The 20,009-nt window shown below is 37.7% G+C and overlaps 1 protein-coding gene across 1 annotated transcript in view; it reads left to right on the top strand.

Annotated features, from left to right (window-relative positions):
• Positions 1 to 408: 408 nt before the first annotated feature.
• The window catches only part of vps37d (VPS37D subunit of ESCRT-I), a 37,283-nt gene continuing 17,682 nt past the window's right edge, over positions 409 to 20,009 (top strand). The window contains exons 1-2 of the mRNA XM_056252889.1: positions 409 to 745; positions 17,189 to 17,360. Of these exons, the coding sequence (XP_056108864.1) occupies positions 578 to 745; positions 17,189 to 17,360 (340 nt within the window). The 5' untranslated portion in view covers positions 409 to 577. The remainder of the gene's footprint in view (positions 746 to 17,188; positions 17,361 to 20,009) is intronic.

The raw sequence follows: 20,009 nt of genomic DNA, 5'->3' as shown, positions 1-20,009 counted from the left end.
AATTTGTCCATGGTGGATATTTAGTGGTTTGCTCGTACTTGCAGTTAATTTATTAAAAGTGATCAACATGCATTTCTAACTGCCTAATGTCTCCTTAATACAACAAATATGAAGTTAAATTTAAAATCTCAGCTTTTTATTTGGGAAATTGTGAAGTCTCAAAGGCACTTCATGATGATTTCGACCCATCAACACGAAAAAATCTGAATAGTTAGAAATGTATGCGTTTATAACGATTAAAATAAATGAATATCCCTTTGCTTAAGATAAAAAGAACTTGGATCAGTTATAGTCGTTTATTTTATTTTTTTATGAAGAATCGCACTATACTATCTCTGCAGAATGTAGCTGGTTTCTGTATTTTGTACAGTATGTATGGCGTTGTAACTGGTGCGGCGCAGCGCCTCCTCGCGGTGGAATGTGGAACTGAGTGAATCTGTAAACGTGTGCTATAGTCTCTCAGCGCATTGTCTTCGCTAACAGTCCGTGGTGCTCCTTCATGCCGACGAGAGCTTCTCCAGCACCACTCCCGTGTTCGAGTACATTTGGCGCCGAGCATGAGCAAAATGGAAGTTAAATGGCTGGCAAACGGAGTTGTTTAGTGCGCCTCACGGGGACAAGAATGTCCCAGACAAGGGACGTGAACTCTTACCCAGATGGGTACAGGGTCCTCAATAGCAGTGAACTACGGGAGCTCCTTCAAGATGAAGAAAAAATTAATCAGATCGTGCGACTCAGTGAAAAGGTATTTCTTCGTTTCCCATACTCGTTTAGAGCTTTAACATACTGTATTTTTGCATGTTTGTCATTTTTCTCTCTGAACAACTGATGTACATTTGACCAAAACTGTGTGGTAGATTATTCCATTCATCTATAGTCGAGTGATTTGTGTAGCATGATGTATGCATTACACGCCATCATCACATACATTCATCCTATGTACCGTATACAGCACTGCAGACCATTGCACTGCAGACGAGCTACAAAGACTCATATACTTGATCAAATAAATCTTTTGTAGCCTACAGACTAACAATTTTTCTTTGAAAATGGTCAATGTTAAAGTTTTTACATTAAAAGTAAATAACGAATTTAAGTAATATGCTGCTCAACATATTTCATTTTCCGTTGTAGTTTTGCAACTAAACTGTTGACAAAATGCGTATTTTTTTTACACACTTGAAATAAAAGCCAGTTTTTCATACGCAGGTCTAAAGAAAATTGATGAGTCAATCGCATCATTAATGTATGAAATATTTTATGCATTATGTACAATGATTGCTTAACTGTATTTCACTGTTGTGTACATCAACATAACAGAAACGCTACATAAAGTTGCAGATTATTAAATTAGTATTGTTATGTTGTTGCAGTGTTCATGTTGAAATTTTCTTTTCCCAATGAACAATTTTTTTTTCTTAACAGATGTTATGGAATATTTTACTTAGTTGAAGCTTCAGGCAAATCTGAAAGCTTCTTTCTAAAATCTCAAATTAATATTTCATGTCCATTTATTTATATATTTATGTATAGACCAGTGTATCCCTCCCACCCCCATCTTTCATATAGACTGTCTGACAGTCACAATAATGACCAACTGACAGTACATTATCTCTTACATATTGCATTTTAAGCATGGCATATATCTTGCATTGTAAATGTAATGCAATCAGTGTTCAATATGCATTATAAACACATCTGAATTGCTTTTTGTTGTATGGTTGTGTATATTTTCTGGCTCGCCATGTTTAGGCTATACGATTTCTCCCGTAGATGATTATGTATTGAGACATAGCGAGGTTATTTGAGAGCTCTTAAGGTGCATAATTCATTTTCAGCTTAGAAAATCGTTTCTCATTTAGGACTGATCTGGTGTCACTGTAGACTGGGATATATGACATCTGAGACTTAGATTGCTGTAGTCTGATATCTGATCGCTGCATGCCTGCAGGAAGCCTGGGCATGTTGTTTGAAATATAAGGACAAATATGTTTGTTTGTACTAGGTCATAAATACAATCTTAGTCTTCATAAAATATGATACACATACATTTTGGGGTTTGGCTCCTGATTTCATGCTAAACCTGTATTACTTTATTTTAAATGTGAAACGCAACAGGAGATGTCCTGGCTATGAATGAGGACAGAGGATGTCAAGCTGAAAAAATGACAAAAGTTACCATGGTGCAAGTCTACAGACGAGAAACATACCAAAATTAAAGTTAGTATTCTTAAATCTCATGCTTGCACGTTTAAACTTCGCGTCGCGATTGTTTACAAGACAAGTGAGATCCAATGGCGGCGTCACTGTTTTCAAATGTACTGTATATGACGCATTTAAAGAAAATGTTTTTAAACAGAAAGCTACATGGCTTTAGATGACTTAGAATATGGCATGACATTTATGATTATGGTTATTTTCAGGTACTTTTTGGTCATTTATGGAGCTTTACATCCTCCGTCACCATTCGCTTTCGTTGTATGTAAAAGAGCAGCTGCCACATTCTGCTAAATTTCTCTTTTCATGTTTCACAAAAGAAAGAAAAAATCATACAGGTCTGGAACAACATGAATAATGACATAGTGTTATTTTAGTATTTATTAATATTTTGAATTAGCTTTTTATATTTTCAGTTTTTATTTTAATTTTAGTTTGTTTATGTTTTTTTGTTTTTAAATGTTTTTTATTTTTATTCTTTTGAAAAAAATATATATATATTATGTAACTTTAATTGTTTTTTATTTCAGTTTCAGTTTTAGTGATTTAATATTTCAACTTCAACTTATTCCAGTTAGTTACTAAAACATACGATTTCTTAAATTTAGTTTTTCCGTCTAATATACTACGTGTGTGTGTGTGTGTGTGTGTGTGTGTGTGTGTGTGTGTGTGTGTGTGTGTGTGTGTGTGTGTGTGTGTGTATGTATATATATTTATATATATATATATATGCCCTATATAATTTCAGCATTATTTCAATGACCAAAAATAGTTAAATTTTTTTTTTTTTTTTTTTTTTTTTTTTTACTATCATTTGAACTGAGCAGTCTTGCCACATTAGAGAAGATATGGATTGAAAATGTGTTTGTAACATCAGCACAACTTCCGGCATATTTAGAATTGCTCTGAAAGTTAGTCTGGCAAAGAGCTCATTCAAGCCCATTTACAATCCGTCGAAATCGCGGCACCAATCAGAAACGTTGGGGCGGGCTTTACACGATGACGACAGCGCTGGGATTTTGAAGCAGATTTTGTAGCCTACATTACAAAGATGGATGCCGCCTTCGAACATCACTCGTTCGAATCAGCTATCACGTCTGTTTTAAGCGATTTGAACGTTTCCTTTTTGTTAAAAACCGAGCAAAGAACAACACTCGGAGATGTTTCTCTGCCGCTCTGCATACCTCATCTCCTTCATCGCTCTGATTGGTTTTAGGTCTATCCGCGATGTCCGTTGGTGACGCCCCTCTGGAAATGATTTGTCTATGATGCTTTGCCAGACCATAACTCAGTTACAACTGAGAATGGTCTGGTTTTAACCAGGCTAGCATCATGTGGTAAAGCTAAGAATTATACCAACACTCACAACTGCAAATATAGATGCAGACTCTAGTATTCTACATCTTATGGATTGATGGCCTTTGTTGATAGCCGTGCACTAGAGATATGCTATAGGGTCGCCGAGGTCAAACTTCAAACGACTTGTGATCGGTGAGACCCATCACTATTCCCTTCACAAACAGGTCAATTCATTAACACACCGAGGTCTCCAAGGGCAACCGCAATGAAGGGGTCACAATGGTCTAGTGCTCTAGATACAGTCATTGCTCTTGAATGCATGAGTGTCACTCTCTAACAAGAGATTGTGGTGGTTTTACTAAATGGAAAAGGCTCTGTAATACCAGGCTGTGCTCTTTCCTATGAATAGCAATGAGACGGCCTGTATGGTTAACTTTATGTGCTCATTAGACTCCTTGAATTCATCAGCAACAGCAGCTCTTTGGTCATTCATGGTTTATTGACCAAGCTGAACTATATTGGACCAAACAGATGGTCTTAATGTATTGTGCTTACGCTGCATGCTCAATGTGTACAGCCATCATTAATCATTTAGATTCTTACCTTTGCTGTTTTGTATTGCTTTCATGTTGAAAACATCTCAAGCGTTGATGTTAAATCTCATTGGCTCAACCAGTACTGTGAGTTTAAGGCAAGGTCATCATCTGTTTGTCGACCAGTAGCAGACAGGACAAATGTAAAATCTGCTTGTGATTTGATAATAGATTTGGATTTTTTTTTTTAAGTAGTAATATTTTTTTTGTATTGCTTAAATATTTTAATACAAATTTTATAAAAACAAATCACACAAGTTAAGTAGCTACATACACTACCATTCATACGTTTGGGGTCGGTACAATTGTTTTAAAGAAATTAATACTTTTGTTCAGCAAGGATGCATTAAATTGATCAAAAGTGACAGTAAAGACATTTATAGAGCTACAGTTCTGCATTCCAAATAAATGCTGTTCTTTTGAACTAGAGAATACTCATAGAATACTGAAAAATATCACGGTTTCCATAAACATTAAGCAGCACTGTTAATCTTTATTAATAATAATAACTGCTTCTTGAGCACCAAATCAGCATATTAGAATGATTTCTGAAGAATCATGTGACACTTAAGACTGGATTAATGATTTGCCACCAGGAATAAATTACATTTTAAAATAAATAACTAAAAATAAATACATTTTATAATGTTACTATAAATAATAATAAATGTAATAATGTTTTAATGTATGGTGAGCAAAAAATACATTTGTGAATGAATTGTTCGTTTGATTCTGATCTTTTCACTGTTAGTTTGGTTCTCGAGTTCATGATACTTTTTATGATGCTTTATGTCCTTAAAGTTGAAAAAGTTACAGTCCCCAATCTCCCCATTCCTCAAAAGTTTTCTTTTTATATTTATTGGAAGAAAGACAGTCATACGGGTGTATAATTACACAAGTAAATAATGACAGGAGCTTCATTTTTTGAAATGACTAATGAACTCCTCCTGTAAGGTATTTTCCAGTTTGTAGCTGCAGGCATTTGATTTGTCATTTGTTTTATGACCATTGTATCACCCAGCCCACATGGTCTCCAGAGGTCTTGCATCTGCACAGTGTATAAACAGACACACAGGCAGCTGCAAGCGGAAATGGATAGTCTGTGTCAATTCCTGTTTAGGGAAAAACGCTCTCTGGATGTCTGGGAGTATTACTTTTGCATTTAACAGCAAGAGAGTGAGGAAATGGGCAAAGAACAGAGATACTGGAGAAATCTGTTCCATCTTTTGTAGAGGGGCCCGAAGACCCTGCTGTGCCCTCCGTCTTCAGAATGTGCTTTATCCGACCACAAGTGTGAAAGACACGCACACCAGCGGGGGTTGGACTTGGACAGTTATTGGCTTTGGGTGACTTATGACGCATGCGGCAGACTCAGCAGTATGGAATACTAACCAGAGAAGGAAAGAGCTCCTAGTCACTAAAAGATAGATCATAGGTCTGTGAAATGTGAAAGAGCTTGTGTCTTAGCTGGGCCGGCTGAGCCACATCCTTGCTATGATAAGCCACATCCTTTGTTGGAGTTGCAAATGCTCAGATTAATATGTTCTATCTAGGTGACAAACTGCATTAAGTTTAAAAGAGATGTTCTGGCGGATTTATTAGCTCTGTGTTAAAACCTAGTGAGCTGCCTACCTAGTGCGCACATCACCTTAACGAAACTTAAATGGAAATTAGAAATGTTGTTTTTGGCAACTAACTGAAATAAGTGCAAGTTAAAGTACTACAATTGCTAAGACTACATTTTTTATAAAAATAAATGTAAGCTAAATAGCTGTATTTGATAAAAGCGCATTCAAAATATTTATTAATAGTATATAAATAATACTGAAATAACACTGTTCTATCTATTATTTATATTAATGAGTCATGTTGTACTATACAGATTTTTGTCCAATCAAATGATCTGTCGAATAAATATGCCCCTCCCCCAATACCACCTGCAACTGACTGGGCTGCATCCGAAATCGCATACTTCCCTACTATAGAGATGAAAATCAGTATGTGCCAAAAGAAGTATGTCTGAATTCATTGTACTCATAAAAGGGTAGTCAAAAAATTACCCGGACGACCTACTACTTCCGGCGAGATTCTGAAGTGTGCATACGATTTACTATCCCATTTGGCCACGGGAGAGGATTTATATGACAGTAGCTGCGTTTCCAGTACCCTTCAAATTGCTCAAATTGAAATTGCGTATTGAAAATAGGCCCAATGGAAACACGTGATTTTCACAAAAACTCCCATATATCGCGAAAAAGTTTTTACTCCCGCATGTGGTGGTTTTTCAGGGAATTCGAAAAAGGAATATTTCGCAAAACTGCTATGGAAACAGTTTTTGCGCATTTACAGGTCACCTGAGATGGCGCGGTATGTTTGGACAGAAGACGAGACAGTTCTTTATTAAACTCATAAAAGACAAAAGAATTACGGGAATACTAAACCACAAAGAAATGACACAATCAAGACATTGAAGCAGATATGAGGGAGAAACACCCAATTGTAAGGGGCTTTCCTTGCTATTAATGCATGGATAACATGCTTACGTCTCCTTCGATTAAAAATAATGGCTAGTGCAGTGGCTGGGATATATGTAAACCTACCAACATCCGTCGCCATAATTATTGGAATGACTTATTGCTAGAGAAAAAAATGACATTCGCATATCATCGGTTAATGGAAACGCCGTCATTTCGCAATAGTTTTTGAGCGACATTTAGAAAATATCGTAAAAGTTTTGCGCAAATCTGTAATGAAAACGCGGCTAGTGAAGCTACGTAACTGACGCTGGTAGGTCACATGATAATGACATCATGGTGAATGTAGTACATCCAGATTACCTTCATACTATACACATTCATAATATAGCAGTAGTCGTTAAGTATTTACTTATTCAAAATAATTACCTAGAGAGTATGCGATTTCGAATGCAGCCATGGGTCTTGTCTGCGATCTAAGTGAAGCCTTTTTGCTGTAAAAAGGACAAACCCTTTGATATGTCTTGAGATATTTCCTATTGAAATAAGAAGTTTGACAACACTAGAAATAAAACTGCACTCATCAAGCAATTTCAAGGGGTCCTTAAAGGGTGACCAAAAAAATAAGAGTTAGAAGCTGCTATTGTCCTATTTGGTTTTATAATTTTTTTAGCAAATCACAAGAAAACACACATGTCACCTAAATAAACATTAACAGCTATGCATATTTAGCACAGCATGCTTTGGGATATGTTTATCTAATTTCGAATACAAGATAAATATTCATACTTTTGCCTCCATGTGTAGTTAAAAAAGATGACATGAATACTAAGTCCCGCTGAGCAGTCATAATTGTTAAGCAGAGCATCAGAGTGAGTGTAATTTCTGGGTGTTAAATGCAAACAGATTAGGTTTGCAGGAGAGATAAGAAGAACGCCATCTCTGCCAAAGCCTCACTTTGGATCATGAATGCACTGTAGGAAAATCTGTGACAACCCATATCCAATTCATTACCCAAATCCTTTATCGTCTTGTCAAGAACCCCAAAATGGCTCTGGAGGAATTTAAACGATCCTTCACTGATCATACCCTCATTTAGTGGTCGACAACATCTGTATCATCTTTAAATAGATTCCGAAACTTTAAGTGACTCTTTGGAAAGATAGTGTTCTCTTTGTTTGCTGTGAAACCATGGAAATGCTTGCCTGGATGGAGTGGGCTAGAGTAATGTGAAACAGTTAATGAGAGCTGAGAGCTTGTAGTCTTCCTCTGCTTGGTCCTGTCATGAAACAAGTAACATCTATCATGTTTTAGTTTGTGGTGTAAATTGCACCACATGATTTTCCCAAGTAGTACAGGTTCTTGGATCTACATCCATTATCAAACAAACATAGCTTTAACTCTATTCCTAATCTTAAACACAACCAACTCCTAAATCCAAAGACAAATGGTAGGAAACTCAACACTATGCAGACATGAATACTTGGCCTCCACATTGCATTCGAGTGGTCCCGTTGTACATACTTACTGTGCATTCTTGCATAGCGGTAGCAGAGTTCAGTATTTGAAGGGGCAATATACTTGTTGCAGTTGATCTGAAAAAGAACTGACCATAGAAAAGACACACACTAATGGCGCCTCAGAATGCTAGGAATACAATTCATACGTGGTGTTGACACATTTTCGAATGCAAATTTGCATAGCTAGATGATTCACAGGCCTGTTTCAGGCCTAGCCGAGGAGGTCTATAACACCTGGTTTGAGCCATCCATTAGAATTCCCATTCCTTTCAATGGCAGCAGTATTGCTAATTATTCATGACAATGATGAAACTCAGTCCCAAACACTTCACTAGTGAGTCTAAGGGCCCTATTTTAACGATCTAAGCGCATGGTCTAAAGCGCAGGGCGCAAGTGCACTTAGGGCGTGTCCGAATCCCCTTTTGCTAGTTTAACGACAGGAAAAATGGTCGGCGCACCCGGTACATGGTCTAAAGCTTAAGGTCATGGTTATTTCTACTCTCTAAATGAGTAATGGGTGTGTTTTGGGCGTAACGTGCAAAAAAACAATCAGAGTGTAATTTCCCCTTCCCTTCCCGAGGTTAAAGCGAGCGAGCAGACCATCTTCGGGACAAGCCGGATTCCACCATATCTTTACAATATTAATCTTTTACAATGTAATCCTTTTATTTTTATTTGGCATGTTTGTGTGCTGCTGCGTGTCCCTGTGTGTGTAACAAGAAGAGTGTTCGGGCACATTACTAACGCACTCTTTAAATAACACAAAATACTGAGCCATACAGCCATTGACTTTAGACCAGGTTTTTGTATGTCAATGGCGCAGTCTGTTTCTGTTTCTGTTTCTGTCAAAATTGCAACTCGCCAACAATGCGCCTGAACACACCTCGTTTTAGACCAGCACGCCCATGGACGCACAAATGGGCGCAAATGCATTTGCTATTTAAACAACTTGGCGCAGGATGTGAAAATGATAACTGCGTCGGGCTGAAAATAGCAAAAAACACTTGCGTCACGCTTGGCACTGCATTTCGCCGGAAGTATGATAGGGCCCTAAGGGTGTTTTCACACCAGGCTTGTATGCAGCATTTGTTTCAGAACCTGGTTTTCTCCTTTATTTGGGTTCATTTAGGCATATATGAACACTGCAATTGCACACTCTGAGTCGGACAGAAACAATTGGCCTGATTGTAATGAACTCTGTATGGTATCATTTGAATTGTAGCGATTCCGGTTCTGCTTATCGATTCCGATTCTTCTCAATTTCCAGTTTCAATTCCAAGTTACAAAAGTTATTCAGTCAAGATCAGTGAGTGATTTTAGTTCTTTAAATAACATTAATGACAGACGGCAGCAGGTTTATTAGGCTGCTGTCACTTTAATACCTAATGCACAAATCCAATATAGTCATAGACCAGCGATTTCTTTCTCAACTGTTTACGTTCAACTAAGACAAAACCGACTGTGTTTATGAGGATATTTTGACACAATTTTGTGTATATTGGTCCGTTCAACGCAAGAAAATGTGAAAGAGAACTCAATTCTTTATAAGGATATTTTGACACAATTGTGTGTGTGTTGGTCCGTTCAAGCGCAAGAAAATGTGAAAGACAACTCAATTCATTATTCACACTCTGTATGAGATGACACTTGCATTTGGATGTGTGTGCAGCAAAGAAAACAGTGCATAATTGCCAAATTGAGTTCTCTTTCGTGTCTTCTTGTGCTTGAATAGTTTACAATCACATTAAAATATGCACACAGGAATCGATAAGCTGAATAAAAATTTTAAGTGTCCAATTCCTGACCTGAAGTATCTGATTCTGGATTGGAATTGATTTTCGATTCCCAACCCTACTCTGGAGTGCTTTGGTTGTGGTGAGAAAGCAATGCCCAATGGACGAACAAATGGAAAATGTGTCTGATTCTGTTGGAGAGGACATTGCAGCAAACCAAAGAGTGCCTGTTTACCTTAAATTGTCGTGTAATTGCAATTCTCTAAAAAAGTTGCAGGAATACTGTTCCGATGAAGCCTTGATTCCCATTCTCTTGTCAATCAATCTTGATGGTTGACACTATTAGCAGAATCCTGGACCATAAAGAGGTGCACTCTGGCCAATGAGAGAACAGTTTTATTTACATATGACTTGCATAAACATATTGATACGCTTTGAAATGTTGCCTTGCGAAAGCAAAACGAATCAAGAATAAAATGCAACATTGTAACTATTTAAGTCCCTGTTTCGGAACCAAGCAAACGATCTACAGGTCTGAAAATGCCCTTAGTGAATATCCAAGTATTTAATGCTTTTAAGAAAGAATTGGGCACTGGTAAAATCTCTAATATAATTAAATATATTTACTTAAAATAAAAAATATATAGTTTGTGAAAATACACTATATACAGTTCCTTCTAAAAAGATTAGCATATTGTGATAAAGTTCGTTATTTTCCATAATATAATGATAAAAATTAAACTTTCATATATTTTAGATTCATTGCACACCAACTGAAATATTTCAGGTCTTTTATTGTTTTAATACTGATGATTTTGGCATACAGCTCATGAAAACCCAAAATTCCTGTCTCAAAAAATTAGCATATTTCATCCGACTAATAAAAAAAGTGTTTTTAATACAAAAAAAAGTCAACCTTCAAATAATTATGTTCAGTTATGCACTCAATAGTCAATACTTGGTCGGGAATCCTTTTGCAGAAATGACTGCTTCAATGCGGCGTGGCATGGAGGCAATCAGCCTGTGGCACTGCTGAGGTGTTATGGAGGCCCAGGATGCTTCGATAGCGGCCTTAAGCTCATCCAGAGTGTTGGGTCTTGCGTCTCTCAACTTTCTCTTCACAATATCCCACAGATTCTCTATGGGGTTCAGGTCAGGAGACTTGGCAGGCCAATTGAGCACAGTGATACCATGGTCAGTAAACCATTTACCAGTGGTTTTGGCACTGTGAGCAGGTGCCAGGTCGTGCTGAAAAATGAAATCTTCATCTCCATAAAGCTTTTCAGCAGATGGAAGCATGAAGTGCTCCAAAATCTCCTGATAGCTAGCTGCATTGACCCTGCCCTTGATAAAACACAGTGGACAAACACCAGCAGCTGACATGGCACCCCAGACCATCACTGACTGTGGGTACTTGACACTGGACTTCAGGCATTTTGGCATTTCCTTCTCCCCAGTCTTCCTCCAGACTCTGGCACCTTGATTTCCGAATGACATGCAAAACTGAGCAACAGTCCAGTGCTGCTTCTCTGTAGCCCAGGTCAGGCGCTTCTGCCGCTGTTTCTGGTTCAAAAGTTGCTTGACCTGGGGAATGCGGCACCTGTAGCCCATTTCCTGCACACGCCTGTGCACGGTGGCTCTGGATGTTTCTACTCCAGACTCAGTCCACTGCTTCCGCAGGTCCCCCAAGGTCTGGAATCGGTCCTTCTCCACAATCTTCCTCAGGGTCCGGTCACCTCTTCTCGTTGTGCAGCGTTTTTTGCCACACTTTTTCCTTCCCACAGACTTCCCACTGAGGTGCCTTGATACAGCACTCTGGGAACAGCCTATTTGTTCAGAAATTTCTTTCTGTGTCTTACCCTCTTGCTTGAGGGTGTCAATGATGGCCTTCTGGACAGCAGTCAGGTCGGCAGTCTTACCCATGATTGCGGTTTTGAGTAATGAAACAGGCTGGGAGTTTTTAAAAGCCTCAGGAATCGTTTGCAGGTGTTTAGAGTTAGTTGATTCAGATGATTAGGTTAATAGCTCGTTTAGAGACCCTTTTCATGATATGCTAATTTTTTGAGAATGCTAATAGGTTTTCATGAGCTGGATGCCAAAATCATCAGTATTAAAACAATAAAAGACCTGAAATATTTCAGTTGGTGTGCAATGAGTCTAAAATATATGAAAGTTTAAATTTTATCATTACATTATGGAAAATAATGAACTTTATCACAATATGCTAATTTTTTTAGATGGACCTGTACACTATAAATAGTTAATTAGCAATCCATCGAGAAAATTAGCTTTTTGTTGAAAAAATGACACTATGGCCTATGGTGCGAAAACCAACAAACACTTGACCCTTTGGATCAAACTCTAAATCTTAGGCCTAAAAATGGAAAGATGTCAAACTAGGACAGCAGCATAGACATCTCGTGTTTGCATTTTACTATTCACGGCTCAATTCGTCATGCAGAACTGATGCGTGTAATTTGCAATCACTTAGTATTATGTGATCAAATAACTGCTTGGCATTTTCCATCTGCAATTTGATGAGGGATTAGTTCTGAATATTTACATTGCTTATACTGTATATAATAATCCTTTAATTAGAAAATGATTATCCAAGAGAAACATACAACCATCAGCCACTCTCTTGAGGCGTTGATGGAACGTCCTCGTGTAAATATGTCGATAGTTTGAACCAAGCAATTGACCTTAAAAATGTTAAGTTATTTCCGAACAAAAAGAACCTCACATAACCTTAACCATGTTCTGATCACGTATGCTCTTTTGAGTTATTCTAAGCAGCTCAAGTATTCCAGTTTCATCGTCTTCAGAAGATAGATGTGCCACCAGTGGGAATATCACCACCATGTTTGAGGGTCTCACACGGCATTAAGTAGGAAGGCAAAATTCTCGTATTCGTTGAGCGAATGAATCATTAATCCTCTTATATGCTTGACTAAGCACACTCAGTCTTCATAAAGTTCCCCAAGTTTTGAAATGCATAAAACTGGCAGTTAATATTCATTGCAGCTACAGGAGAAGAAAAATTAAGTTCTGTTATGACCCAAACCCTCACTTACAGTGAAAGTAGGGGTCTGTGGTTTTGACTGATGTCTGGTGCCTTTGCGAATGCTTTCCATGAGGACATTGGTTTGGACTTGTCTCTCCTTTTCCCTCTATGGTTAGAGAGTGGTCTTGGGCCATGTCATGCAGGACGGTCAGAGCGAATAATGGTGCTTTTTTTAAAAGACATGTGGACAGAGTTGTCCAGCTGCCATTCCAAAAGGATTATTTCGTCATGGAACCTTGTTTTATTGTAATTAAGCAAGACGTGGTAGACTGAGGCGGTTGCTTAATCGAGCATTGTCTCCACTGGCGCTCCAGGCTGTCCCCTTTTCAATGGCAAATCACTGAAAGAATGCTTAGTCGCTTTCATCTGGAAATCGTCAACTTGCATTTACAGAAAAATAGTTGAATGTCAATATTTAGTGGCGCTCAGAAAGAATTAAATTGTGGTGAGTGAGGTCTTTACCTCCGAGATAGCCTATTGCTGTTTGTGATGCCATCATGTATTTTTTATCTCAAATTACTTGTGGTTGTCATGTATTGGGCCTTGCCCTTGAGATAAAATCACTCCTAAAATATGAATTAAGCAGAATCTTAGTAAGACTGGTTATACATTTTCCCAATTCACAAGCCCTCAATCAATTTTGGAATTGATTCAGTTTGATTATATTTCAGTTAAAATATACATTTTGCTTGTATGAAAAAACTTCTCTCTCAGCTACTGCTATAACCTTCTAACTTGGTGGCCCAAACTATGCAGTTGAATTGATTTTATTGAACAGATATAATAATGAACAACCAAAAAATAAGAGTTTAAAGTAAGCTTTCAATTGCCTTTTGAGTAAAACAGTTATCCTATATATTAAAATGTATCACTGTAAGTAATGATAACTTGATTCCATAACCGCTCTGACAGATTCAGTAAGTTAAGTTAATGAAAGATCCACCAGTCTGATTAAAACGGTCAATCTCTTGTGTCTTTTTGAATAATTGAATAACTCATTTGTTTTTTAATCGAACTGCACTGGCAGTGTGTGACTCACTAAATGAACCGGTTCAAACGAGTCAGTTGTACATGAATTGGACCCCAGTTCATAAGAGTCATTTCTTCATGAATTGCATCACAATGGTAATGCTCTATTTATTTATTATTAATTTTAATTTTATATTATTATATTCTTAAATTTCTATTCTTAGATTCTTTGGGGGCAGTCGTGGCCTAAAGGTTTGAGAGTCAGACTGGTAACCCGAAGGTCGTGGGTTCGATTTTCAATACCGGCAGGAAATGACTGAGGTTCCCTTGAGCAAGGCACCTAAACCCCCAATCGCTCCCTGGGCGCCACAGGAAAAATGGCTGCCCACTGCTCCGGGTGTGTGTGTCTACGCTTTGCAGTGTGTGTCTGTGTGTGGGTGTGTGCGTGTTCACTTCTCACTACTCCTAATGTGTGCGCACTAACTTGGATGGGTTAGAATGCAGAGGACAAATTCTGAGTATGGGTTACCAGACTTGGCCTTCACATGTCACTTTTACTTTTTTAAATTTAAGTTTAAAAAAAGAACCAGTTCTTAAGAGTTATTTAATTAATTGATATGAAGATTATGATTAATTGGAATTTTTTTACCCAGCCTTAAAGCTAAATGTTGAATTTCTTTGTTCACACACAGATATGGGCCCTTGCCCAAGCCATTTCCAGATCTCACTGTTCACATGAAACATAAGGAGCTTTCCTCTACAAATCAAACCTATTAGCTAAAGTCTTCAGTCCCATTAGTAAAAAGCTGGAGGCTATTATTTTCTCTTTCTTAGATTTCCTTCAATCTCACTTGAACACGTTCATGGATTCTGTGCCTGGCATATTAAGCTAACCTCATATGACCCCTGAGGAATTTGATGTATTGAGTTGCATTTTTCACACTCACTCTGTATGGCTCATAATTCCTGAATAAAATTGTTGAGTTCTCTGTGTTCTTGCATTCCTGATTTCTGTGGTTTGACCTTGATGGCCATCTTGAATGAGGAGCTGCATTCTTAACGGCCTTATAGCCTACAGGATTACATTGAAATTAAGGTTCATCTGCTCCAAATGAGTAAAAAACGCCACAGTTGTGGAACGTGCTTCTTCAGTAGCTATGTTTATTTTTGCGGCTGAACTTATTGCATATGCATTTGTTGGAGTTTCCCTTTCAGATGCAAAATTTATGGGAGGAGAGTATTTAAATGAATCACGCAATGTGATTTACTAAGGTTTGCGCTAATCAATTTACTGGTAAATTGTCTTAAAAACAAGATGCTAATTTACGCTGCTCTTGGTAGGTTGCGTTGGTCTTTATGGAAATGTTCCGACTGCATCTGTGTTCTTTCATTTGCGTGTTGTCAGTAGATGACATGCTGAACTTTCCACTCCCATCTGCGCTTTTTTGGAATTGCGCTCTCACGCTAATTTGCCCTGTTTAGTAAATCTGGCCACAATGTGATAAATACCACAAGAAAAAAAAGCTTTCTCTTCCAGCTATCTCTTGTAAATGATGCAACCGTGACAAGCAACAGGACATGTTGTCCTGGGGACATTATAGGAACATGCCAAAACTTGTTGTGTGTTAAAACATGTAAAATTATGCTAGCAACACATGCTAACAATGCCTACAAAACATTTGTTAAGAAATACTAACTATTAAGGTATTCACATTAGATTTAGATTACATTTCACAAAAAAAGTACATTATTTCTGGTCAATACTGTAGCAGTATATAAAGCACAGCTCACATAGAACTCACTTTCAAACCAAGCAGCTTTCTGTTGGTCAGTGTGGTGAATTCATGTGACTAACCTGAAAATTAGAACACTCACTTAAACCTTCTAATTGCACGTGTTCCGATTGGAATGACAGCCTTTAATTTCTGATCGTGAAATTTCGCCGGGCAACGAAAAATGTGACCACACCTAAAGGTCCAGTAATATTGACAGTTAACAGTTGAAATGGGTACTGCAGTCCAAATTCAAAATACTTCTCAGACTCGACACTCATGCGGGTTGCCAGATTGAGGACACGCAACAGGACAACAATTAACAATGGAAGGCAAGAAGACTTACAAACTTGTAAGTTGATGAGTTGATTTATCCGTGTTTTAATATGTTCTAATATGCTAATATTTTTAGATGGAGGCTGAGGCTTTTTAGGTCGGGTAGAATCTGCTATCTCTGAACCAGATCGTTTGCTGGCTTCCATGGCTGCAATAAGCTGTGTTTTCCACCAACTGGCAACTCGTGATTTCGAAATACTATTGGGTAAATTAGCAGTGGTCGGGATCACACAGACCAAAACAAAAACAGATATTCCGACACGGAACGCACATTTCAAAGTAAAATAACCGTCTGTAGCATTCAGCGTCGTTTTTCAGATAAACAAATATGTGAACTTAGCATGTTTCCTAAATTTCTGCAAACATATTATGGTATCTGTCTGCTTTAGTAGTCAAAAATTACATACAGCACCTTTAAGAAACATGGTAGCGAGGCCTAAAACATGTGGTCTGATTTGCTTTCTTAGGGATCTTAGTAATAGTGCTCAGTCTCTCAGATCTGATTGGTCTGAAAAGGTTTATTAGGAATGTAACTGGTTCGATATGTTTTATTGGGGTCTAATGAGGTCAAATGGGGTCTGAAGTGGACTAATATGGCCTGTCTGGGAGGTCTTAATCCGACCTTCTTTCTGCTTTTCTCTTACAATAAAACATTCAAACTTTCAAAACTATTTCATACTTTTAGGCCATGCTTTGTCAAGTCATCAAACTTTACTAAACTTTACCTTTTCTAGTTTCTAGTAATATTTTAACCACTTAATTTTTACTTTATAATATCCCATTTGCTATTTGTGCACACACAACAGTACATATGTAGCTGCCTTTAAATTTTGAAAGCAGGTCCCTTATCATATTTGGGGGTCCTTGGCATCAAAAAGCTGAAAGCTACTGGCTTGCTTGATCCGTCACCTGATACAGTGGGTACAGCAGTTTAGCTGGAAAGCTAGTACTTGGTGACCTTCTATGATTTAAGCTCTGTCAGTGTGAACTCCCTTCAAGATTGAATACACAAGAAATGGACTTTGATGTACAGTAGTAAACATGTTTAATGTTTTGTCCCTGTGATACTCATAACTGATTAAGACATCTTGGTCTTTCTTTGGGTTGTAGAATCGATTGATTTGTGTTTTAAATGGTATATGAAAGATGCAGTCTTTGTTGTTCCAGTTTCTTTTTTTTTTAAGTGACGAATAACTGAAATTTGTGTTCAGTTCCAGGAACTCGAGCTGGACAGGGAAACCTTGTTAGTAACCAATCGGAGTCTTGCAGAAGACAGCCTTTCAAATCGCCCTCATCTTCAAAACGGCAAGCTGCGATTGGCTGCAAAGTACGAGGAGCTGGCAAAGCTGACCACTGCCTGCAGGGAAAAGCAAAGCCGACTTGGTGAGTCAAAGTTTAGGGTTTTAACTTGTGTGAAAGTGATGCTGTGAAATTACACCAAGCGTCCCTCATTTTCCTCATGGTTCAATACACATTGGATGTTTTGCTTCTTATGAGTGGATGACAAATCTGTATCGATATTTATCAGAAAAAACAATTGGCAATATTGATAAACTTGAACAGTTTCATCCACTACACACACTTAAGTTTGCGTGACGCTTGTTGTGTTTTCAGCATCGGCTGTCATACTATATGAGGACAGTCCACATGAACCTCATCAAGCATTTCATCATTTTATTTGATAAAAGCTATTGTTAAAAACACACTGAGACTCAAAGGTCTTCAGGACAAACCGTCAAAAATAAAAGTTTTGGTTCGGAAATGTACTACTATTGTATAAAATAATAGTATATTGTATATAAATTGAAAACTGTATACATTAAAACATTGATGAAAATATCTTGGTTGTATGATATTATTTAATAATATTAATAAAGATAATAAAAATCATCATAATAATATTCGCAATAACACAATGTATTAAAACTTTACATTGATTTATTATTAATAATAATTAAAATAATATAATACGACCAATATGTTTTTATTTTTATTTGAAAATATATTTTTAATGTTAAGTTTGATGCAATTGTTATATTTTTATGAATTCATTGTTATTAGACGGGGGGGGGGGGGGAGGGGGGTTTGGGGGGTTAACAAGTTTTGTTTACATTCATTCTTAAGATATAACATGCAAATATAACATATAACATGCTTAAGATATAACATGCAAAATCCTCTTCCTTCCACATTAATGGTATGAAATGAATATTACGATATCTAATTATATGAGAATATTCCGATCATATTTTAGGTCATATTGCCCTGCCCTAGCCATGTTATATAATAGTTCCGATCTTCTAATATGATGAGCGTGGAGTGATTACAGAACTGCTCCAGTCACATACTCCGGCCCACCCTGCTTTTTTTGTGCTGCCTCTCTGGTTAGGCTTTGTTTAAAATGTGAGTTCAACCCAATTGTGTCCGGAGTCCGGACAGAACGCATTTCAGGGAAAAAGTATTCTGTGCTCCTCCCCAGATTAAAGCAATGTTAGACACACTCATTTAAGCTTGTCGCTAATCTGATGACTGATACCTGATGATACACCGGCTGTTGACTAAGTAGTTTAAGAATAGCATCGGGACACTGCTGTCGTGTGCTTCTGGTGGTAATATTTCAATATCACCAGGCAACATTGTTCCATAATAACACACCCTGACATCCGGAGCTCCTCACTTATTCAAGGCGAGAATGGTTGACAATGGTTGACCTATGCCTGGATCCGTCCAGCTGCGATATCCCCAGCGCTGGAGCGGCGTTACCTTCCATCGCACCCTCACCAGGGTGGAGTTTTGCGGTCAGGTCCCATAGGGGTGGTCTGGGGCAACAAGGTCCCCACCTGGCTTTCCCACCTCTTTTCAACACCAGCCAGGAATAACTGCCCTCATCTGGACCAGACGTACTTAAGGTGCTCTGGTTTCACTTCCCAAACAGTTCCTCGTGGGTTCACAGTGACTTGTTTTCCTTTTTCTCTCAGCGTGGCCAGAATAAGAGAAATATTATTGTGTTCTTCTTTCGTCTTCCTCTCTTGGCTGAACACTCAGCATGATAGTTTCTCACGCCCCATCTTTTTTATTGGCCAGCTGACATCGCATGTCAATTATCAGCTTGTAAAACAGAGCGATTGTGGGTTAGAAATTATCGTTTATTATTGTTTTCTTTATTATTTTAGGCTCCAGAGTTCATAAGGATACTCGGTCAGGATTTGAGTGTTGACTCTTTTCGATGGTTAAATAGTCACGGTGTTCTGAATGTTTATTAAACTAAGGAGATTTAATTTGAAGAGAATAACTTAGACTTTAGTTTAACTTCAGTTTGGAAAAACAAACAAAAACATGTTTATAGTAAGGCACTTACGATAGAAGACTGTTGGGCAATTTAAACACAGCAATGTCAGTATGCAAAGACCAGAATTAATCAGTAAAAATGTGTGTGATTGGATTTCTGAGAAGTTGCCTATCTCTGCCTTTTGAGGTTTGACTACTTTTCTGGGTGGATGAACTTCTGGTTAAAGCGTTACTGTAATTCCTGTGGGAGAAATTTGTTCCAGGTAAACTGTGCTTCATGAATAGTTATGTAACATACCTTCCAGTTTTACTTTAGCAGATATCATGCAAAAGTGAAAGTTTGCTGGGTTTACAGGGCCATGACATGAATTGAAAATTGAAATAAAAATAGATAATTCGTTTGTGGTGTACCAGTGAAAATTAATGCAGGGTAAGCAACTGGCCCAACTTGGTTATCAGGGGGAAAAAAATATGCTTCATCATCATTTGTTGAATAAGTGCTGCTATGATTAATAGAAGTTGTACGCAAGCATCTCAATAAAATGAAATTGAGTGCGTGGAACGTGATTTAAAACGGGCACATCTTTAATTGCAGCTGGCGAATAGCTTTGAGCTTTGTGAATAAGATCAATAATGAGACTATTTTAAATAGGCTACAATTGAGCCATGTTTTTGCTCTAAAAGAATAACAATGAATGAGTATAAACTTGTTCCAGCTCAATTTTAAGTGTATTTAGCGTCTTG

The sequence above is a fragment of the Rhinichthys klamathensis genome, unplaced genomic scaffold (genome assembly GCF_029890125.1).
Source record: "Rhinichthys klamathensis goyatoka isolate OS25496 unplaced genomic scaffold, OSU_Roscu_1.1 h1tg000099l_1, whole genome shotgun sequence".
In the NCBI taxonomy this organism is placed as follows: domain Eukaryota; kingdom Metazoa; phylum Chordata; class Actinopteri; order Cypriniformes; family Leuciscidae; genus Rhinichthys; species Rhinichthys klamathensis.
The sequence above is the reverse complement of the archived record's forward strand: the minus strand, read 5'-3'. Positions and strand labels throughout refer to the sequence as shown.